This window comes from Furipterus horrens, unplaced genomic scaffold (assembly GCF_987537825.1).
Source record: "Furipterus horrens unplaced genomic scaffold, mFurHor1.1.pri manual_scaffold_3, whole genome shotgun sequence".
Lineage (NCBI taxonomy): Eukaryota > Metazoa > Chordata > Mammalia > Chiroptera > Furipteridae > Furipterus > Furipterus horrens.
Window position 1 is genome coordinate 180,173,133 of NW_028327173.1, and position 21,710 is coordinate 180,194,842.

General features: G+C 34.3%; 1 protein-coding gene across 1 annotated transcript in view; it reads left to right on the top strand.

Moving 5' to 3' along the window:
- The window catches only part of SLC38A6 (solute carrier family 38 member 6), a 62,790-nt gene that overhangs the window by 16,867 nt on the left and 24,213 nt on the right, over positions 1-21,710 (top strand). Inside the window, exons 4-6 of the mRNA XM_090270957.1 lie at positions 1,061-1,113; positions 4,478-4,517; positions 15,271-15,349. Coding sequence (XP_090127083.1) covers positions 1,061-1,113; positions 4,478-4,517; positions 15,271-15,349 — 172 coding nt within the window. The remainder of the gene's footprint in view (positions 1-1,060; positions 1,114-4,477; positions 4,518-15,270; positions 15,350-21,710) is intronic.

Consider the following 21,710-nt stretch of genomic DNA (forward strand, 5'->3'; position numbering starts at 1 on the left):
GCAATGACCATAGGGGCACATATATTCTTTCAAATTAGTATTTTGGGTTTCTTCAGATAGATTCCCAGAGGTAGAATCACTGGGTCATAAGGCAGTTCCATTTTTAATTTTTTGAGGTAACTCCATACTGCTTTCCACAGTGGCTACATGGCTTTTAAAATGCTTATTTTTACATACATGGAAGTCTTTGTTTGTGAAAGTATAGAGGTTTTTGTTAAAATAGTGGCAGTTTATAGAAAACTCTTTGAGAGGATATATTAAAACTTGCTTTAAGAAATGATGAGCCAACCTTTGACTCAATAGGAGACGTGTGTTGCTGTACCAAGCCTTAGTGTCTCCTAGTCTGCTTCTTTTTCATTTAAGAACTATAAGGTTAAGTACTTTTCAAACTATAGGATTATACAAATGCTTTTACTTTTCTTATTTGTACCAGTGGTGTCACTAATTAGAACATAAAGCTATATGGGCTGAGGAAAAAATTTAATTTTTTTATGAGCCATTTAATTTTCATCTTCTCTGTGACCACACTTCCTGAACATGTGAAATGGAAATGTAATTTTATACTCATATGATGAAAAAAGAAAATGTATGCTTTACTGATTATGGGATAAAGGTATATCTACTATCATGCATGTTTTATCATTATCCTCAATAGCTGGAAAAGCCAATGTTTCTGAAAGGGTACAACTTTCATACCCTAGCTTTATTTACACATGCAGTATTCAGAAACTTTCCAACACACACATTTAGACACTGGAGTAGGCAAGTGCTGTTTAGTGAGAAGTGGAGTTGTTCCTGAGTAATTATTCCATTTGCACTAATGCAGCCTGGGTGGTTGTTAGACAACCTTGGGATTTGCTAAGCTCTGTTGTTCTAAGAGGACCCTATCCTTACAGACCACAAGTCTTTAAAAGTTTCCCCCAAAGTAGCTACTTCTGCTTTAAATTTAGTGTGACCATGCAATAGCTATAACATAGTAGTGGAATGAGCTTCTTCCCTTTAAGACTTGGCACACAAACGGTTTTGTGTAAAAAATAAAAATTACAATTTCTCTTAACAGCTGTGACATCTTATGAAGATCTTGGACTCTTTGCATTTGGATTACCTGGGAAGGTAATTTCTTTTCTCCTCCCTATGTCTGAAATCCAGAGAGGCGTATTTTCCTTCTGTTTCCAGTTCAAAGAGACACATATATACAAGAGGAAGAAATTAGAGGAATGAAAGGAAACTAAACTAAGCCAAAATGATGAGAACATGGAGTGAAAGAGAAGAAATCTCTCTATATGCTTGTCCTAAGAATGCATCAATAAATTTAATTCAACACTTAAATCTTTGAGTCTCTTTCACCCTAATAAGGGAGAGCAATGATTTGAATAATTTAAAAATAGTGACAGTGGCCTATTTTAAGTTTTTCTTATTAACTTTCATTATATTCTCTGAGTAAATCCTCATAAAGACAAGAGTATAAAAAAGCATAGAATTAAAATTATAGCGTGACTGTTTACAAAACTGATGATTAGAATATAATATCATTTAAGAGCTGAACAGTGCTGAAAGATTATCTAGCTATCCCCTCATTTATAGGTGAGGAAATTGAAGCCTGGAGAAATGGAGGGGCTATTTGATCACAGTTACTTAAAGGACTTGACTCCAAATCTGCTTTTCCTCCTCAGAAAAAAAGAGATAACAGCAATATTTGTCAAGCATTCATTTGTGATAGTCATACTAAACTAATTTAAAAGGTAAAGGGAACACTGTCTTCTTCCACAGGTAATCAGGAGTTAAATATTGTTAGTGCTATAATACTTTTTATTATTTTTTATTTTTGAAGTTCTATCATACTTTTAAAACCTATTTTCATGTTGGTCCAAGCAGTCCTTTTTATTTGTAAATGTGTTTCATTTTTTGCTTGTTTATTTTGTTTTTAATCTAAAAGGATACTGTATTTGTAGATTGTTAAACTAATTTCTAAGAAGTCAGTCTGAAAAGAAAATGATACAGTTGTGTAATAAAGGGGAAAAACTTGTATTTACATTCAAATTAACTTCGTTGTTAAAGTCCAAAAGGGAATATTTTAATTATACGATGTAGCCTGCTTTTTTGGACCTTATCTTAATAATCTGAAACTTGAGCAAAATAGAGAATAGTTACTTGAGGGTAAAGTGTTCTGTTAATATCCCTGGTAACCATTTTTCTTTCCTAAAGATCAGAATGTTTGGTAGAGTCATGATTAATTTCCTGCACTCAGTTTAACCAAGGAAGAAGAAAATATTATTTACATAAGAAAACTCTCCAAGTAATTTAATATGCCCTATAATATGACTTTAAGTATCATCACCATTATTTGACAGTAGTATTTCCTGAATTCCTTATGTAGCAGCAGGGTCTAAGAGAGGAGCATGGATTGTTGAGAGTCCTCTTTCATAAAACTCTAGAAGTGTTGCATTATCATTTGAATGTATGTACAGTACTTGATATGTAATAGGCAGGTACGCAGACAGAGGCTACTCTAAATAAGGAGTTGTAGTTTGTTTGCTTTTTAAATATTTCCTCTTCATTTCCAACATTGAGTTGAAACTTTCCTATTTCCTTCTTTCCAGATATAGTATGGCTATAGATATGATATATGATAGATAAATGTTCTGAGAATTAAATAAATATTTTTGAAATGTTTTTTGAACTTTTTAAGGGAGATTTTAAAAATTGTCTATAAATTGATGTATTTACTCACCAAACAAATATTTACCGAGCAATTACCATAGCCATGCACTGTGGTAGACACTGAAGACAGATACATAGATAGACAGATAGACAGACTTTCTAGATCTTAAATGCTAAATTTCAGCCAAAAAAATTGAAAAATAATCATCACTAAGTTGATATTATTGCTTTTTGCAATATATTAGTAGATAAGAAATCCAGTTTTCACGTATGACTGACAATAGGCATCAATTGCATACAGAAGATAGTATACAAAAGTTCAAATTGTCTTTTCACAAGTAACTGAATTTGGGAACTAATTTTTATTTTGTTATTTTTAAAGATTTTATTTGTTTTTGGAGAGAGGGGAAGGAGGGGAAAGGAGGGAGAATGAGAGGGAGAGAAACACTGATTGGTTGCATCCTACATGCTCTCCACGAAGGATCTGGCCCCAACCCAGGCATGTGCCCTGGGACCTGTGACCCTTCCATTCACAGGATGGTGCTCAGTCCACTAAGCCATACCAGGCAAGTCTGGGAACTGATTTTTAAATGGGTTGATATGCAAAGTTTTTGTGTGTGTGGTTTTTTTTTTTTGGAAAGTGTTATAGTGGCAATTACAACATCTTCAAAGACGTCTCTCCAAATTTTCCTATCATTAGCCCTCTGCACACTTCAAGGCCTCTAGGTCTCAGTACTTGTTTCCAGGATAGGCAAATGCTGTGCTGCTGACGGAACTGTAGCACAGGTAGGTTTGAAGGGTGATCTGATCCCAATCCATGTAGGACTGAATGGTCCTAGATAGCTGGTCAGCTCCAAATATACATTGGGGGTAAAGACCGACCGAGATTTGAGTGGTTGAAAGGCTCACATGAAGCCCAGTACCAAGGATGGATAAAATGCTGTCTTGAGTTTCCCAGGAATCTCATCAGAGATCACAAGCTAGCAGCCTGCAGGCTGAACTTAGTCCTTAAGCATATTTTGTTTGGTTCAAATCCTCTTTATTTTTAACTGGTTGCCAGCTAAGAGTTATGAAATTTTGAAAGAATTCAATTTCTGACTTTCTTTCAAAAATCAGAAGTGCTAGCAACTAGCCAGAGCTGAATAGCAGCTGCCCCATTTTGAAAGGGGAGGAGTTCACCAATTCCATACTGCAGTCTTTACAACCTCCTGCTGTCTTACATCAGCCCACTGCATATGAGTATTATTGAGTTTGAAACTTTGCTCAGTTTTCAGATTGGAGAATATGTGGGCTCTAAAGTTTTCTGCTCTTGATTATTATTTCCTGGGACAGGGATGTTGAAAGCCTTGATGTGCGCCAAGCTGAAATACTCAGAAGACTTGATCATTAGCTTTTATATAATACATCCCTGGCACAGCACACCTCACTCTGTCTCTGTCTACCTAGTACAGCAATGCAGTCAACCAGTAAAAATGGGAGAATGAGACCAGACAGATTCAATTTCAGTTTTTTGGTACTTTGATAACCACCGATTACCAGCTTTTTAACACTTTTAACTGTTTTAAAATGACTGCCAGGAAAACTTTCAAAATTATTCTTTATAGTAACCATGGAACTATTTTTTTAAAAAAGGCTTTTTATGTGGTGATTATAAATTTTATATATTACAAATGGCTGGCAAAATTTCTTCTTTCCAATTTCTCTTCTCTTGATTTCTGCATCTGTTTTTTAGTGATAGTTATTGGATTTTAATAAAATACTGATCCTTTTATATTATTTCCTTTTTTGTCCTCTAAATACATTTGTTGTTTTATAGGTGGTGGTGGCTGGCACCATAATAATTCAGAATATTGGAGGTAAGCAATTGGAAGTGCACTGCTTGTGCATAATGGGATGGAAATGATTTTTGGTTCCTTGCCTTACCACAGGGCTAGCTGGGAACCTGAACCTCTGCAGACATGGGTATCTTCAGAAGCCCTGTGTGTTGTCCTCACTACTCTTTTCTTGTAGTTTTTTAGCAGCCTATCTGGACAATAGTGTCTAAATCAGTTCCAGGTAAACCCCTGATTTCAATCTTAACCATTGGGTCTGCAAAACACCTCTAAAGCATTTGTTTTCTGTAGTTGTGGGAGTGATAAGGTACTGATTAGAAAAACTCTCCAGGTGATTCTAAAATATTTCCCCTCTACTTTTATCCTAATCACCCGCTTTGGTGGATACTGTGTTGGTGGGAACAGTGTTCCATGAGCTGTGAGCAATCAGGTGTAGACAAGCAATGTCCTCTTGTAGGAAAGAAATTTAAAATGGCCAAGAGGTTTGAAAAATAAACCAAAGACAAACATTCTCACATGTATCTGTTATCTTGTTCATTTTTTTTCTTAAAAAAAAAATGATCCCAATATCAAGAACCCTATAGACAAAAAAATTAGTGTTAATTATAAGTGAAATAAACCAGTCAGAGAAGGACAAGTGTCATATGATTTCACTCATTGTGGAATCTAATGAACAAACTGAACTAGGAAGCAAAGTAGAGGCAGACTCATCACAGATAGAGAGCAGGCTGACAGCCTGGAGGGGGTTGTTGGGAGGTGGAGGAATGAACGAAAAAGACAAGAGAGAGAACTCATGGACATGGACCACAGTGGTGATTGCATGGGGAGGGGTGGGGTGGGGGTAGAAGAGGGTATAGCGGGGATAAATGGTGATGGGAAAAATACAATAAAATTAAAAAGAAATTTAAAAAAAAATTGCGATACCTCCCTTAGATTGTCAAATAAAATGACAACTGTCAACACAACAGTAGCTGTCCAGTGTGAATTAATCAAAATTATACCTATTTTTTGTCAGGTATATATTTTTGGTGTGCCACAGAATTTTAGTCATTAGTCATTAGTGTATCTATGCCATGAGCTGAGAAAGGCTGAAAATTGCTGGTTTAAAGGAATATACACAGAGAAGGTTGACTTGCACTTTGAGTCTTACACAAGATTGTGTGGTCAGAGGAAATTTTACCCTTCTTACATGTAACAGTTCAAAATGATTTAAAGATGACCGCTTTAATAAAGTTCAGCTCTGATATTCATGGTCTGAACTATTTCACTTTTAAGATATTATTCAACTGAATTCGATCTTTAATGGGTTTCTTGGTGAAGGAAAAAGTTAACTTTCCAACCATAAATTGTAGTTGCCATTGTTTTGGAAACCCTGAACATTTATGTTTTAATTTCTTCAATTTTCATGGAAACACATGTTACTGAATGAGAGGAATGCTTTCTTGGATGCCATAAAAATAATTGCCTTCTAACAAACACTACTTCCCTCTTCAACTAGAATTCAGTAAAACTAGTCTTTTGTTTAGGAGTCTATCTAATGCCATTGATTTTAAGATCTTCTTTGGAATAATTTATTTTATTTTAGCAAATACGTACTGCTTAGCTATGCACTTGTCTCTAATATGAATGTATATTTTGCTATTTTCAATCCCTTATTATCCTCTCCATATGATTATTAAGCACCATCACATTTTGTATAGATTAGATTGAGCTACTGTTTAGCATTTTATGTAGAATTTACAACACAGAAATTTGGATCCCAATTTGTGACCCTGGCACAATGCCTGCTGTTGTGTTCCTGTATTCTTCACTCTGATCCTTTCCTTGTTCTCTCATCTGCTATTGAACATGACTCTATTTTAGCACTTGCTGTTACTAGATTAAAGTTATCTCTGTGTATGCTTTTCTCCCCACTATATTATAAGCTTCTCCAGGGCACTTTTCTCTTGGTACTCCCAGAACCTAGCACAGTACCTGACACTTGATAAACCTTTGTTGAAACAAATGGAGCTGAATATGAGTTGTATGAGCTATTTCCAAGTACTTTTAAATGTTATAGTTATATTTATCAAGAAGAAAAGAAGACTGCCAGGCTAATTGCTAGTTTTAAATATATGAAAAGCTGAACATATAGTACAAAAAATACACTATTCTAATTCAGTATTGTTCTAGACAGCAGAGCTGGTTCTAATGAGTCTGCAGTGAGGCTATTTTGGGTTCATTTGGAAAACCTTTGTAACTAAGCTGTATAATAACAGTGATGACCTCTACTCCTTTGAAAATGCTCCTTATCCCTGAAAACATTCAAACAGAGCTGGTTGGTCAAATGTCAGAAGGTTCTAGAAAGGATTCCTACATTAAGTGGCAGATAAATCATCAGTTCTCCCAACTCTAAATTTGTTGATTTCCTTGCTTGCTTTGTTTGAGAACCTTTTTTTTTTTAAAGTGACTTAGAAGCAGTCACAACAATTTTTAATGTCCCTCAAATTCAGAAAAGCAGGTAATACCGAGTTTTTAGAAGAATGTCCACATGATTTTCTTTACATTGGTTAAAAGCTTATTTATTGACAGCCCACTAAGTAATACCTGAAACATATTTCAGAGCTTTTTGTTTTAGCCGAGTACACAGAAATTATTCCCTTATTTCAGTAGAACTGGAAACTTGCTCTTGTGAACAGAACACTGGACTGGAGTCAGATGCTTTGAATTCTGTCTACTCCCGTCTCTGCCATTGGGTTGCCATGTGTCTTGGGGAAATTTCTCCCTCACTTTCTTGGCCTCACCTTCTTTGTTAAATTGTTGGGGTAGGATGGGAATCAGGGAGCTTAAAGTCCCTTCTTATCCAAAAATTCTAATTCTAATTTGGTACTTTGGGAGGCATATTAATTCTTTCAGTGCTTTAAAATATTTCTATTACAGGAAAGTTCAGTGGGAGGATACACTTGGTTCAAAAGATGATTTGGTGTTTTTGTAGGTATCTTTAATAAATCAGCAACTATTGTTCTAAAAGCTTTCGTAGATTCTGTTCCTTGTCAGAAAAGGGGAATCTCAGTTCTTGGAAATTTATGGCAGCAGCCGAGCCTCTGAGGTTAATGACTAAGGACTCCAACCTTAAGACATAGTTCCTTGATTGCTATAAGTTGAGTCTGTGGAAGTCCTAAACAGTTACTAGACCATGTATGCTTGAGACAAAATACTTATTTAGGAGGATCTTTAATACGTTGTGCATATTACTTATGGAAGTTATTTTTTCGAAATGGAGGTTGACTTTTTTGTTATTAATTAGAAGTACATTAGATATTTATAAGATAATACAAAACACTTCTTACATGCCTGTCTGCATATAATGTAATTCAGATAGCATTCTTTGAAAGATATGATGTTCTCTTATTATAATCTATTAGTATAAATGGTCTGAGTTTTTGCAGTGATTGTTTAGAACTAAAAAATAATATAATTTATTCTATCTAGGTCAGGTGTTCTACTAGTCACTTCACATACTCTTCAAGGTAGATTATATTACCCTCGTTTTACAGAGGAAGAGATCAGTGCTTAGTGGGAATAAGTAACTTGCTTACCTTTACCCCTTAATCAAGCCAGGACTCAAACCTCACTCTGTCTACTTCTAAAGGCTTTATTCTTTCTGCTATGAGATACTAAATGTTTGGAAAGCTGTGAAAAGATTAAATGTTGAGGATTTTAAAAACTCCTTGGGGAAAGGAACTATGTGTTTTCATGACTCGACCTAGTTTCTGGTAGAGGAATTCAATAAATAATACTTGTTGAGCGAATGAGACAGTTAAAAAAGTTCTATTTAAAAGCCTAAGATTTTGCCTCAAAGAGACAATTTTATATACTATTATATATAAATTATAGAAAGAAACTTGAAAGTCCATAGAATGATTTGTAGTTTAGAATTATATGTAAAAATTAAAAGGTTGAAAGTATTGGTGAAAATTAGATCTTATGTAAAATAGAATATAAGGTTTTTTGAAATCTGCTGTTTTCAGATTGGGTAATTACATCTTAGATTAATGCCTCCTGACTTTTTTATTTTTGGTAACATTTAAAGAGTTCTCAGTTTTCTTGGGATTCTATGCCCCTGATGAATCTGTGAGAAAAATGGAGAAGACCCTTACCAGTAAAATGATCGTGAATTGCTCTAGGTTCATAATTGTTACATGGATCTTTCAGTGAAGATCCAGTTTATCCTCTACATCTCCATACTCCGTAAATCTAAGCAACTTGCTCATTCATTTATGGCCTTAGTATCTAGCACATATTCAGCATTTAGTAAGTAGTATTTATTATAGGAAGAAAGGAAGGAATTAAGAGCCCTGGCCAGGTGGCTCAGATGGTTGGAGCATTGTCCCGCACACCAAAGGGTCACAGGTTCAATTTCAGGTCAGGGCACATGCCTGGGTTGAGGGTTCCATTCCCAGTCAAGTGTCAGGTGCACAGGAGGCAATTGGTTGATATTTCTCTCATAACAATGTTTGTCTCTTTCTCTCCGCAACCCTCCCCCCACTTACCCCTCTCTCTAAAAATCAAGAAACATATCCTCAGATGAGGGTTAAAAAAATTTTTTTTAAAGATGGAATAAGAGATGAAGGGAAAGAAAGAGAATCCAGCAACCTGGTGTGGTACTCATTTAGGAGGAAAAGAGAGTTAACTGGGAAGAGAAGACCACTGCATATACGAGTACAAGTGAACCTATAGTTTAAGAAAGAATCTATTGTCAGAACTTTACAGAAAATCTTGTTTCCCCAAGATTAATCAGGCACCAAGTACTTGTTACTGGGCCCTAATATGTTCTAACAAAGTGATTGGGAAAAAAAATCTGTCTTTGAATAATCTCTAAACTTTATGATGGAAAAAAAAAAAAAGTGACTCACTAAATTTAGTGCTTTTATTCTAAGGATATGGGAACTGTTGCCTTTGGAAAATGGAGAGCCGTGTAGTAAAATACTAAATACTACTGAAAAGCAATTTCTGAATTAGGGGTCTGAAACAGGCCAGAGCCAGAGAAAGCCCCCAGCTGCCCATTTCCTCAGGAACAGGGTGGCATTTATTTGCTCAGAGTCACTGCTGCTGGGACACTAAGTCAGAAAAAAAAGCATCTTGAAATTTTCATATTTAATGCTATTATAGGCAAGAGAACCCTAACCTAGAGTTTGAATTTAGGGTACTGCTAGTAAAAGGATTAAGAGCTGTAACAGCAAATGAGTATAGGTAGTTTCCACATAGTTCCTCTGTGCCGCATTATGAAACTTTTTTCTTAAAAACCAAAGTAAGTAGTTACGTGGTTTCAGTTCATTTGAACTCCTGAAACAGACCACCCAGTAGGCTAAAATATCCCTGGAAATCAAACAGTAAACCCTAAGTCATCTTTAGACAAGCTAGAGAAAGTCCTATTAACTATGAACTGTTACAAGGATGTGATAAAAGTGAAGTTAATTGATGTTATTTCTGGTTCATATCTTACCCAACTCAAAATGTGGAAAGGTGAGTGGCTCCTAGGAGTATGTTAAATTCTTATTCTGCTTTTAAAAACATGAAGGGCTGCTATGGATAGCATATTGGTTCCTTAGTTCTTTAAAGCCCCAAAACTTTAAAGAAGATGAAAGGTTGAATTGCTACCACATATTGTGGAAGGAAAACCCTGAACATTAGTAGTCTTACTGAAACTTCCTGAAACAGCTAGAATGGCCCAATTTTTCTAGTCTGGATGCCTCAATTTATACCTCAATTTGGGGATAAAAGTTTTAGGAGAAACTCAGCAGCTCTCTTATGCCCTCAAACAGAACATTTACTAAATCTCATTCATAAAAAGAAAGGTGTAAATGGGATCATTTTTAGTCAAGAACTATTTCAAATTTATGATTTAATATTAGATAATTTAGAAACGATTTGGTCTTTTTCTTTTTTGTCTTTTGATAGGGTAGTGAAATCTTTTCAATGTACTAGTTTGTATTGTCTCCTGGGAAACCAGGATTGGGTGCGCTGTTACAATGCCATCTGCTGGTAAGATCATCTAGAGTCCGTTGTTTAGTTTCAACTGCAGCTTTATGGAGCCTGAATAATATTGTCCAGAAATTCTAGGAAGCACTGCCTTAGAAGAGAGGAAATTTAGAAGGTGTCTTTCTTCCAAGTGCTTCCTTTGGCAAACTGTACTGATAACATGTCACTTTAAAAAGATTTAAAAAATAATGCAGTTTTTAGTAATAATTTTTATTTATATGAGTTTCAGAATAGTAAATATTCTGGTTACTTTTTATTCAAATTTAAGATATTGATAATGATAAAACAAAGATATATACATATACTTTTTAGGGTTATGGGGGGAAAAGTTCCTCCATATATTTTTATTTTCATTTGTGCACAAATTAGGGACATGACATTGTTTTTAGGGTTTAAAAACAACGTGTTTGTGTACTGTTTTGAGTGGGGATTGACTGTCAGTGATATTCTGGACATTTAGTAGAAACACCAGGTTAATAAGACATGTTGAGTATAATAAACGAGTTACTGTCCATCACTAAAAACATGCTGGAAGTAAAATTGAACTTCTCTTAGATGGAAAGGCAAAGTTATTATTTCCTCACCTAGTGTTGCACATCTGTTTAGGGCTGACTGACTAATCCTTTAAGAAGTTGCTGAACTTCAAGTGCTGAAAATCTAATTTTGTTTTAAAAATAACTGTATGTAATCTTATCTTCATATGTATATGAAGTGTTTAACAAAAAGGATAATTATTTTTGTAAACTAATGATTTCTTAGGCCCAGACTCCAAGTGAGACTTTATGTATGTGTATATATAATTTATATTTATTTATTTATTTTTTTGAAAAGTAGTCCATTAGATACAGGGTTTGTGGGAAGAGGGACTGGTTTTTGTTTTACTTTTTTTTTAAACTTCAGTGTAGTGTTAGTATCTCAAATATCGAGAATAGGAAACTGTCTTTTCTGAACTACAATGATAGTTGTTGATACAGTAGAATCTTAGTGGCAGAGTCCTATCCGTGGTGTCCTATCAGGTGGAGTCCTGTCATGAAGCTCCTTAGCTTGTCTGAGGAAACTTGGGCTACAAAAATGAAATGAACTATGCTGAAAATACATTTCAAAGTGAAGTGAGCATTAGAAGTGTTTTTCTAGCTTCTATGTTGTATAAATTCTTTAATTTATTTGAACCCAGAAGTTAAACTCAACATTCAGAAGAGATATGTTGTTTAAATGCTAATGAACAAAGAAAAAAGAATAATCTTTTGATAGACTTTTTTTCTTTCTCTTTGCTGTGGTAGATTTCTTCACTTTGCGCCTGCACTTTCCCATAGCATAATAGTTAATAGGGCAAATTTCTCAAGCTGGACTGGCTGTTTCTGCCATCCTTAGCTTGGGCAAGTAACGCCTTTGTGCCCCTATTTCTTCATCTGTGAAATAAATAATATCTACCTCACAGGTGAGTGGTGAAGCTTAAATGAGGCAATAACTTACAAATAACTTGGAATACAGTCAAGCATATACTGGGCACCCCACAACTGAAAACGTTTGCCATTCTCATGCTTCTGCAAAGCCCCTTTCCTCTTGTCTGTTTCTGACATCTCTCCCTTCAACCGCCATGCTGCCAACTCAGGTGTTTCTCTTTATGATTAGATGCCCAATATTACTACATTACCACTTGCTATTGCCTAATTAAATTTTACCCTATTTTAGCTGTTTCTTAATATTTTCCCACGTGGTTTTTAAAGAATACTTTCAACTTCTGTATTTTGATTAGATTGACAGAATTTTTAAATTTTCCTTTCAGGGCTGTTTCCATTACATAAGTTCTATTGGTTATGTTTAAAATGAAGGAGAAAAGAAGACCTATTTAGTTAATGTAGTGAAACGAAATGATTTGTAATGGTTGAATACCTGTCATCAAGGTATGTCTTCCAGCACTGATTCTGGCTTTGGTGCTGTGTAGGCCAGAACCACTTAACTATACCCATGGCTCTTCTGGATGACCCTTTACAGCTGTCAATTAAGAGTACAATGTGGCGTGTCTTGTATTAGGAGTCTATGCTATATGTCGATGTCAGCAAAAATCATTTACAAATTATTGCTTATGACCTGTCTCTAAGATGTCTTTCAACACTTCTTTATGCCATTAATAGAAGACATGAGACAAAAAGTGTGACAGGCATCTGTTTGATCTAGTGAACCTTTGGTTAAAAACAATGGAGATATGAGCTTTCTTATTTATATCTTTAAAACTTTTCCAGTTTATTTTATTGAGCTGATTCTTGTTTTCCTGTGAATCTAATTAAGATGTATTTCCTAACTTAATGTATATTTTTGTTTCTTTTCTGTATTATGTATAATATGTTAAGGTGCTAGTCCTTGTAAGAAAGTTTACTTGTGGTTAAGAAAAAATAATTTAGACAGTGAAAAGGATAGTGTCTTTCTTTGTTTTACTTGCTTAGTCAGTGGGGTTTTTCCCTGTCATGAGTTTTGTGGGTCTGTAGCTCTTAAAACAAGCACCAACATTCTATAAGAAAGAAACAGTATTTTGCCTGTTTTATTATATTTATATCTTGTATGTTAAGATCTTTTTTTGAGAGAGAAACGTTTGTTTGGTGAGTTCACATTTCTTGAAATATACATGATTCTTCAGAATGGAATTTAATGAAATAAGACACCCATTGAAAACCAAAGAGTTAGGGCTACAACAGAGGATAAAAGTGATCAAATGATTAGCCAGGGGCTAATAGAAATTCTGGGAAGAATGACAGATTGTATATTAGAAAGAAATATGATCTCATATTCATTGAAGCTTTTTACAACTAAAGATCTAAAAGAAATAATAGAAAATTACTGAAAGGGATGAATGTCTGAAACTTTAGAAATGCATGTAGGGTTGGATTAATTCAAGCAAGAAAGACTGATGGGCAGATAATAAATTGCATTGTGTAGGAAGTCTGCATTCCTTGTTTTCAAGGTATTTTTTTCCTTTTTTTTTTTTTTCCTGGCAAGATACATTTAAGTAGCTCTAGGCCAGTTTCAGAAAATTTGGTTCTTTTCATCATCACACCATATATGTATGATTCTTTGGAATAGATAAAGTGTTATAAACCAAGACTTTAGATTCTTGAGTGGAAGAAATTGAACTTTCCTTCTGTACCAAATTCTACCTCCTTTTGAGAGTATAAACAATATAGAATATTTTTTCACATACAATCAAGTGTAATACCCCATAAATAAAAGAGAGTTTGAAGAAATGTACTCTACTTCTGCTAGGGGAAAAGCTGTACTGCTGGGGAGAACTGGAAAATGTGTTTATATGTACATTTTCATTGCAAAGAAGTGGTTATTTACTTAACTTTCTAAATTTTACTTTGCCATAGGTACGTGTTATTTTACTAAAAAAAATTGAGAGTGTATGTTTGTGTAAGTATTGTCTATCTTTATATAAATTTATACACAAACTAGTATATATCCTTTTTTATTCCAGGGTTAAGTGGTCACACAGCACTATAATAACTGTGCGGAAGTTCAGCTACTTTTAAGTATGTTGATTGAAAAATACACATTCTTTGTCTTAAACTATTTGAACCTTTTAATCAATTTTCCCTCACATTTTTGTCATTCAGACTTGGCATTCATTTCTATTCTTAGTTTTTGTCTAGTCCAAGGGGAAAGTGAAGTGTTTCCTGAAGTATATAAAAGTAATAAAATTAACGTGCATGCAGAGTACACTCTTCATTCTTCATGGAAATATTCTTGTTGGCTCTTTTTCAATGTATACTTAATCTCTGGGGGAAGAGAGATTATTATTCTGTTAAACTAAAGTTCTGACTTCAAATAATTTGAGTTTTTATATATTTAAGCATTTAAGCTTAAACTCAAGTATTTACATATAAATGAACCCTGCATTCTGTAGCCATAGTAAAACATTTTCCTAGTATGTGCTAGGAAGTTTATATAATTTGTTTTTTAGATTTGTTTTTTTATAGCTACATCAGAAATAAGATCATTATTAAGATGCTCTAAAAGCTAGTTTTTTTCTTGGATCCTGTCAGATAAAATGTGAGAAATAATGCTGGCCTCAGGTTTTGATTGCATAGTACAGATGAGCCCTGTTAATAAAATAGAATAAAAGCAGTAAGTTTTGTCCTTTTGATATGGTTAATGGTTTCCATTGAATCTTTTGTAATCTGTTTTAGAGGACAATTTAAAATGTAACTCATCGTGCATTTTTTGTTTTATCATAACATGTCCGTGTGTGTGTGTGTGTGTGCGTGTGCATGTGTGGTATGTGCGTGTGTGTTGGGGTGGGTAGAGAAGGGGAGGTCTCTAATAAGAAAGGACAAAGTATTAAAGTTATTAGCTATACTTAATATACTTCTGTTTCTACATCAGTTGTTGCTTAACTTACCTCTAATGCCTTGGACAAGGGTGACATAACATATAAGAAGTGTTGCAAAACTTCAACCAAAATTTCATTAATAAGGACCGATAACCAAGACCCTTCTCTTACCAAAATGATTTGCTTTGGATTTGAAATGTAAATAAAGGAGGCTTAATGAACTTATAATTATTCTTCTCTGTAGAGTTATTTATATCCATTCCTGGTATATGTGTATATATATCTATCTCTTTGAGGACAGTGAAGTGTAGGTTAATTTTCCACATGTTGTCATAGCCCTAATGGATATCTGTGTTTCTGGATAAATTATTCTTTAAATGGTTAAAAACTATAGAATTCTAACAGGAATTATTTTTGTTCTTTTTGCAGCTATGTCATCTTATCTTTTAATCATTAAAACAGAGCTTCCTACTGCTATTTCAGAATTTTTGTCTGGAGACTATAGTGGGTAAGAAAAAATACTTCACATTGTGTCCATTTATTTATTAATTCAATAAATATTTATTAAGCTAATGGGAAATAAAACAACATAGTCGCTGCCCTCAAGACACATATATTAGGCAAGGGCAGAATAGTAATGGAGAAAAAACATGCAGTGCACATTTACTGATGACCCATCATGTAACAAAGCACTGTGCTCTGAACCTCTGAAAGCCCAGGGGTCACCCTTGCAATCAGTGGGGGTGTGATAGGGCAGGATAGGTATGAGCTAGTCTTTGGAGAAGAGTAAAGAGAAATTTGTGGGGATCTGCAAGGTTGGGTGGGGATGGAAGAATACTGAAAGTACTGATAGTAAGGGTCAGCAAAGGATGGAGTGGGTAATACTGCTGTCACTTTTCAGCCAACCCTAGTGATGAAGATAAATCATATTGATAAATTTACAGTCGTACTTGTGTGAGATTCCATTATTATAAAGCATGATTTGAAAAAATAAATTATTTTTAGGGACTTAATTCTTTCAATTTCTGTTTTATAACAATATTATAAGCAATCCTAAATCACATTATACCCCCTTTCTAATTATTTAAAAAACACTGTGTTCTAAAGACTATTGACTCATCTCTTTTTATGGGGAAAAAGAAAACAAATTAATTATACTTTCACTATGTAAAACAAGAAATTTTGAGAAAAACAAAGTTGAGAAGACAGAATAAATTATTGTGTCATCAAGTTAATTCACATAATCTCCAAATTACAACAACAACAAAAAACCTGTCAGACTTTTAGATTTAAATATTTGGTTGTTTTGCTCCAATATTTTAACTTGTTCTGGAATAAAGGGCAAGTTTTCAAAATTTTGTTTTTAACTTTTACAATTTGACTTTCATGAAAGAATTCTACTTAAATAACTGCAAATACATGTTTATAAGAAAAGTATGCTGTACTTCATTTTCATTTTTATTAAATTTATTGAGGTGTCATTTGTTAATAAAAAGTATAGTATACTTTAGATCTAACTAAGAACCATCAAGAAAATGGGGTTGAAAAAGGTAGGTAGCAGTTCTTAATGATTTTTCATTATCAGACAATATTGTGCCTTTATATAGTACAGTACTTCATACGTCACAAGGTTTATACATTTATTATCATATTTGGTGCTCACAAGTACCTTGTTTTATCCACAGCTTTATATAGTTAATTTTAATTTTTTTACGCTCTTAGTCTGATAAATAACTCCTATAAGAAATAGCTATGTTTGGCCCTGGCTGGGTAGCTCTGTTTGTTAGAGTGTCATCCCAATATACCAAGATTGAGGGTTCAAACCCCAGTCAGGGCACCTGTGAGAATCAACTAATGAATGCATAAATAAATCGAACAACAAATTGACATCGCTCTCTCTTTCTCTCCTTCTCTTTCTTAAATCAATAATAAAATAAAAAAAGAAATAGCTATGTGAAAACCACTTTTGCACTTGAAATAAAAACATTGCAGACAACTTCTATTACCCAAAAAGATCTGAGTGATAAATTTTTTTTATAATTCAGGGCTAAGAACTCATGGCAATATGAGGTAAAATAAAGAATGTTAAACTGAGAGTGAGAAGGTGTGTGTCCAATCCATTTCATATTCGGTAACCTCAGGAAATTAATTTAACTTCTTTTTGCCACAGAAATTAATTTGGAGCCTTAAGTTTCTTCACCTGCTGTAATGGGGCACCAGTATTGCCTTCTTAACAAAGTTGTCGGGATGATCAAATACAATATTATACATACACATGCTTTTGTCAACTGATAGCATAGTGTAAATGTGCAGAATTAAAAAATTCTGTAATGTTGTATGTCATTATAAATTCCAATAACTATATTAAAGTTTTTTTTCTTATTTGCTCTGCTTGCCAGGAAGGTCAGAATCAAATTTGAATGCTTTGTGTAAACTATGTCAGTCCTAATAGTTGATTCTGAATTTGGTCGCTTCTATTTACTTTTTTTATTGTTATATGCTTTTGTGAAAAGAGGAGCCCGAAACACCAATTTGAAAGAACATAAATGCCCGTATGTTCATTGCAGCGTTATTTACAATTGCCAAGAATTGGAAGCAGCCCAAATGTTCATCATTAGATGAATGAATAAAACGATTATGGTACATTTATACTAAGGAATAATACTTGGCCATAAAAGGAAAGATTTTACCCTTTGCAACACCATACATGGACCTGAAGGACATTACGCTATGTGAAATAAATCAGAGAAAGATAAATACAATACTATATGATTTCACTCATATGTGGAATCTAATGAACAAAGTGAACTAACAAAGCAGAGACAGACTCATAGATAGAGAGTGGGCTGACAGCCGCGGGGAGAGTTAGGGGGTGGAGGGATTGAACAGAAGAAAAAAAAGGACTCATGGACGTGGACACCAGTTGGCAATTGCAGGGGGGACGGGATGGCTGAAGGTGGAAGAGGGTATAAGAGGGCTAAGTGGTAATGGAAAAAAATACAATAAAAATAAAATAAAATTTTAGACATAATTAAGGTAGTATGTGACAGAACTGCTATTAAAACTTAGGTCTTCTTTCTCTAGAAGGGATGCTTTTTCCATAACTTCATTTTAAATCAATTGTCATTTTCTTGTATTTCTTCCTTATTTAAAAATATTAAAATTAGTAGCCATGTCACTTAGTGGAAAATTGTTGTTTTTGCGTGCCAAAGATGGATTCTTAAAATTATATACTTCAAAATACTGTGGCCAATTTGTATCATCTCTGTGATGATGTTTTAAAATTGCACATTTTTAACAGTCTCGTGTTTAAAATCTAATATATATTTGCTTATTTTGGATTTCAAAGTTTTGAAAAAATTAATGTCACTAATTTTACTGGTTAGAATGCAGATAACTCATTAGTCTTTAAAGCTTAATGCTGTAAAATAATTAAGAAACAAATGTTAATGGTAATTTACTTAACTGCCTAGGGCAGTTTACTTCTCAGTAGTTACATAGCAATTTCTTCTATGAGGTTAAGATGGTATTGATATGCTTTTATTTTTAAGTTTGATTTACCATGACTTGCAGTTAAGATCTTTTAGGTGTGCTTATTTTCTGTGAGATTTGATGTACCTTTGTGAAACATAAACCTTTACAAAGATGTTATGGAAAAGAAACTGTATGTTCATAATATTTTAATTTCAAAAATTACTATTAAAATACATATACCAAACTTTCATGAGACACCTATATTTTTCATAGAATAACTTGTATTTTAAAAATCTACAGCTGTTAAAATTTGGAAGCTCTCTGTTAACATTTAATGATCTTGTCAGGGGAATATGATTGATACAATTAAGTTGTCTTGCATTTGAGTTACAAAATTGATATGGGATGTAAGATCCTAATTCAGAACATATGATACTCTTGTTCCATTCCATTCGAGAATGAAATTAAAGCAACTTATAAATAAATCTGGTTTTCATTAAAATATGGAAAAATAATGTCTGCATGCCAAAGCATTTGAAATACAGCTTAGGATTTATACTCTGTATTTTATACTTGGAACATTTTTATCATATAGGATTAAATCCACAGATCAAACAAGTTTTCTAGGAAGTAAAAAACTTTTTACTCTAATTCTATTAGCTTGAAGAGAATGTATGTTTATATCCCAGTAGGAAAACAGGGATTCTGTTAGGTAATTCTTCCTCACCTTAGGGAAAAAAAAATTAAGATTAGCATATTCTTCTAAAATCTTGATTTGTAAAATATATTTATTTAATATGTGCTTTTGAGATTTCTTTTTACTGGTTTGTATTTTGTAAGTTTAATCACATCTGTTCTTTGGAAATATACATTGCCAAGCACAATTCAGTTGCCTGTGACATGCATGAGAAGTGTAAACTAATTTTACTGTGTATTAATGTATTGCCTTTATTACTGGCATTATTAATATAACTTAATAAGGATAAGAAATGATTAGTAATAACCAGTAGCCAAGTAAGGACAGAGACATTATATTTTGAATAAAGCATTTTTTTGTATTAGGAATTAGAGGAGAGTAAAGAAAGCACAATCTTGAGAAAAAATGAGGCAGTATCTGGAAAACACCATAATCTCAAGGTGACTAGTCAAGAGTAGAGAGTATTTCCATTACTTCCAGCACTAAGATCGTCATCATCCTTTTGCTGATTCTGCTGATATATGAAATGAAGGTGTTAAGCCAGGTGATCTGTGAGGTCTCTTTTAGGTCTAATAAGTCATAACTCTGTGATTCTGAGTCACTGCTGGGAGAAGGTGAAGCTATCTTCAGACCCACAGTTCAGTGCTTTGGGCAGTCATGCAGCTTCTATGAACATGAATGAAATCATGATTTGAAATAGTGTAACATTATAAAGTATAATATATTAGTATAAGTTATAAAGTTAAGGATTTTGAAATATTCCTCTCTTCTTACACAAGAGGAAAGAGCTTTGGTCCTGAGGATTAGCATGCTCCCTTCACAGCTCTTCCTTCACAGCAGCAGGGGCGGCAGAACTGACAGACAGAACCTGCTCTGGGGCTCCTCTGGGCCCCCTTTCTCCTGGCGCTGCACCTGTTGGGTCTGATATTGAGGCCCAGGGGAAGGAGATCTCAGGCAGAGCCCTGGGCTTTTCGCCAGCTTAGGAAGTTCAGTTGCCAGATGTTCCTCAGTGAGGGGTATTTTGAAGTCCCCATTCCGATGCATACCTACTTAAGAGTGGCTAGAAGATGAGCATGCCTCATTTTGTACTGTTAAGCTGTGTACTCTCTTAAGACCTCCTGCATACCAGGAACTGTGGGGCGTGTGAAAATGCAGAGAGCACAGCTTCAAGTCCATTAGCCCTAGAAATACTTGCACATAGGTTTTAGTTTCTGGCACATGCATTTTCTAAAGATATGAATTAGGGTGGAGAAGGAAAAGCTGTGATCACGGGGCTATTTCTGCAGTTGTTCCTTCTCCTGGTCTGTTAAAGAGGAAGTTGTCAGCACCCAGTAGTACCCTTTAGTGATATATTAGAGAGGGCTTCCTCACAAACCGGTATGTAAAAGGACACAGTGAATTAATCATAAAGTCCATGCTAGAAGCCAGGGGGCGAAATCATGCAGAGGAAAACCATTTCTTCTTTTTTCTTTCTTGTTTCTTTCTTTTGTTTGTTCATTCTTTCTTAATTGAGATGTAATTGGCATATAACATTGTGTAAATTTAAAGTATGCAATGGTATACTTTGTATGCTTCTATATTGCAATATGATTACCACAGTGGTGGTACCTAACACCTCCATCCTGTCACATAATTATCATTCTATTTTTGTGGTGAGACCATTTAAGAGTCTCTTAGCAACTTCCAAGTATATAATGCCGTACTGTTAACTATACCCACAGTGTTGTGCGTGTTAGGTCCTCAGAAGTTACTTGTCTTCTAACTGCAAGTTTGTGCTCTTTGACCAACATCTCCTCGGTTATCCAAACCCCTAGCTCTAGTAATCACCATTATTTTCTGTTTCTATAAATTGGGATGTTTTAGATTCCACATATAAGTGATATACAGTATTTGTCTTTTTCTGTCTTATCTCACTTAGTATAATCCCCTCAAGGTCCACTCATGTCATAAAAAACACAATATATTGTATATATCACAGCTTTTTTATCAATTTGCTTAGCAAGAGACACTTAGGTTATTTCCATGTTTTGGCTATTGTGAATAATGCTGCAGTAAACATGGGAGTGCAGATATCTTTTTGGTGTCCTCTTTTCATTTCCTTTGGATATATGCCCAGAGGTGGGATTGCAGGATCATATGGTAGTTCAATTTTTAGTATTTTGAGGACTCTTTATATTATTCCATGGTGGCTGAACCAATTCACATTCCCACCAACAGGGCCCCTTTTCTCCACATCCTTGCCAACACTTGTTATCTCTTGTCTTTTTGTTGATTCCCATTCTAACAGGTGTGAAGTGTTATTCCATTGTGGTTTTGATTTGCGTTTCCCTGATGATTAGTGAGGTTGAGCATCTTTTCATATACCCACTGGCCATTGGTATGGCTTCTTTGGAAAAATGTTTATTCATTTTCTCTGCTCATTTTTTAATCATTTTTAAAAATATTTTTTGTTACTGAGTTGTAAAGGTTCTTTTTTTGATGGGGGTTCTTTATATATTTTGGATATTAACACTTTTTCAGATACAGTCATACCTTGGTACTCATCAGCTTCAGAAGTTGTCAAGCCTGGTACTCATCCCATTTTGATGAGCACTCAGTGCTTGCTCACCGCTCTTTGCACTTGCTAGGACTTTTATGAGTCACGACGCCGCCTGCAAGAGAAAATGCTTCATCAATTGTTGCTTACCCATCGCTCATC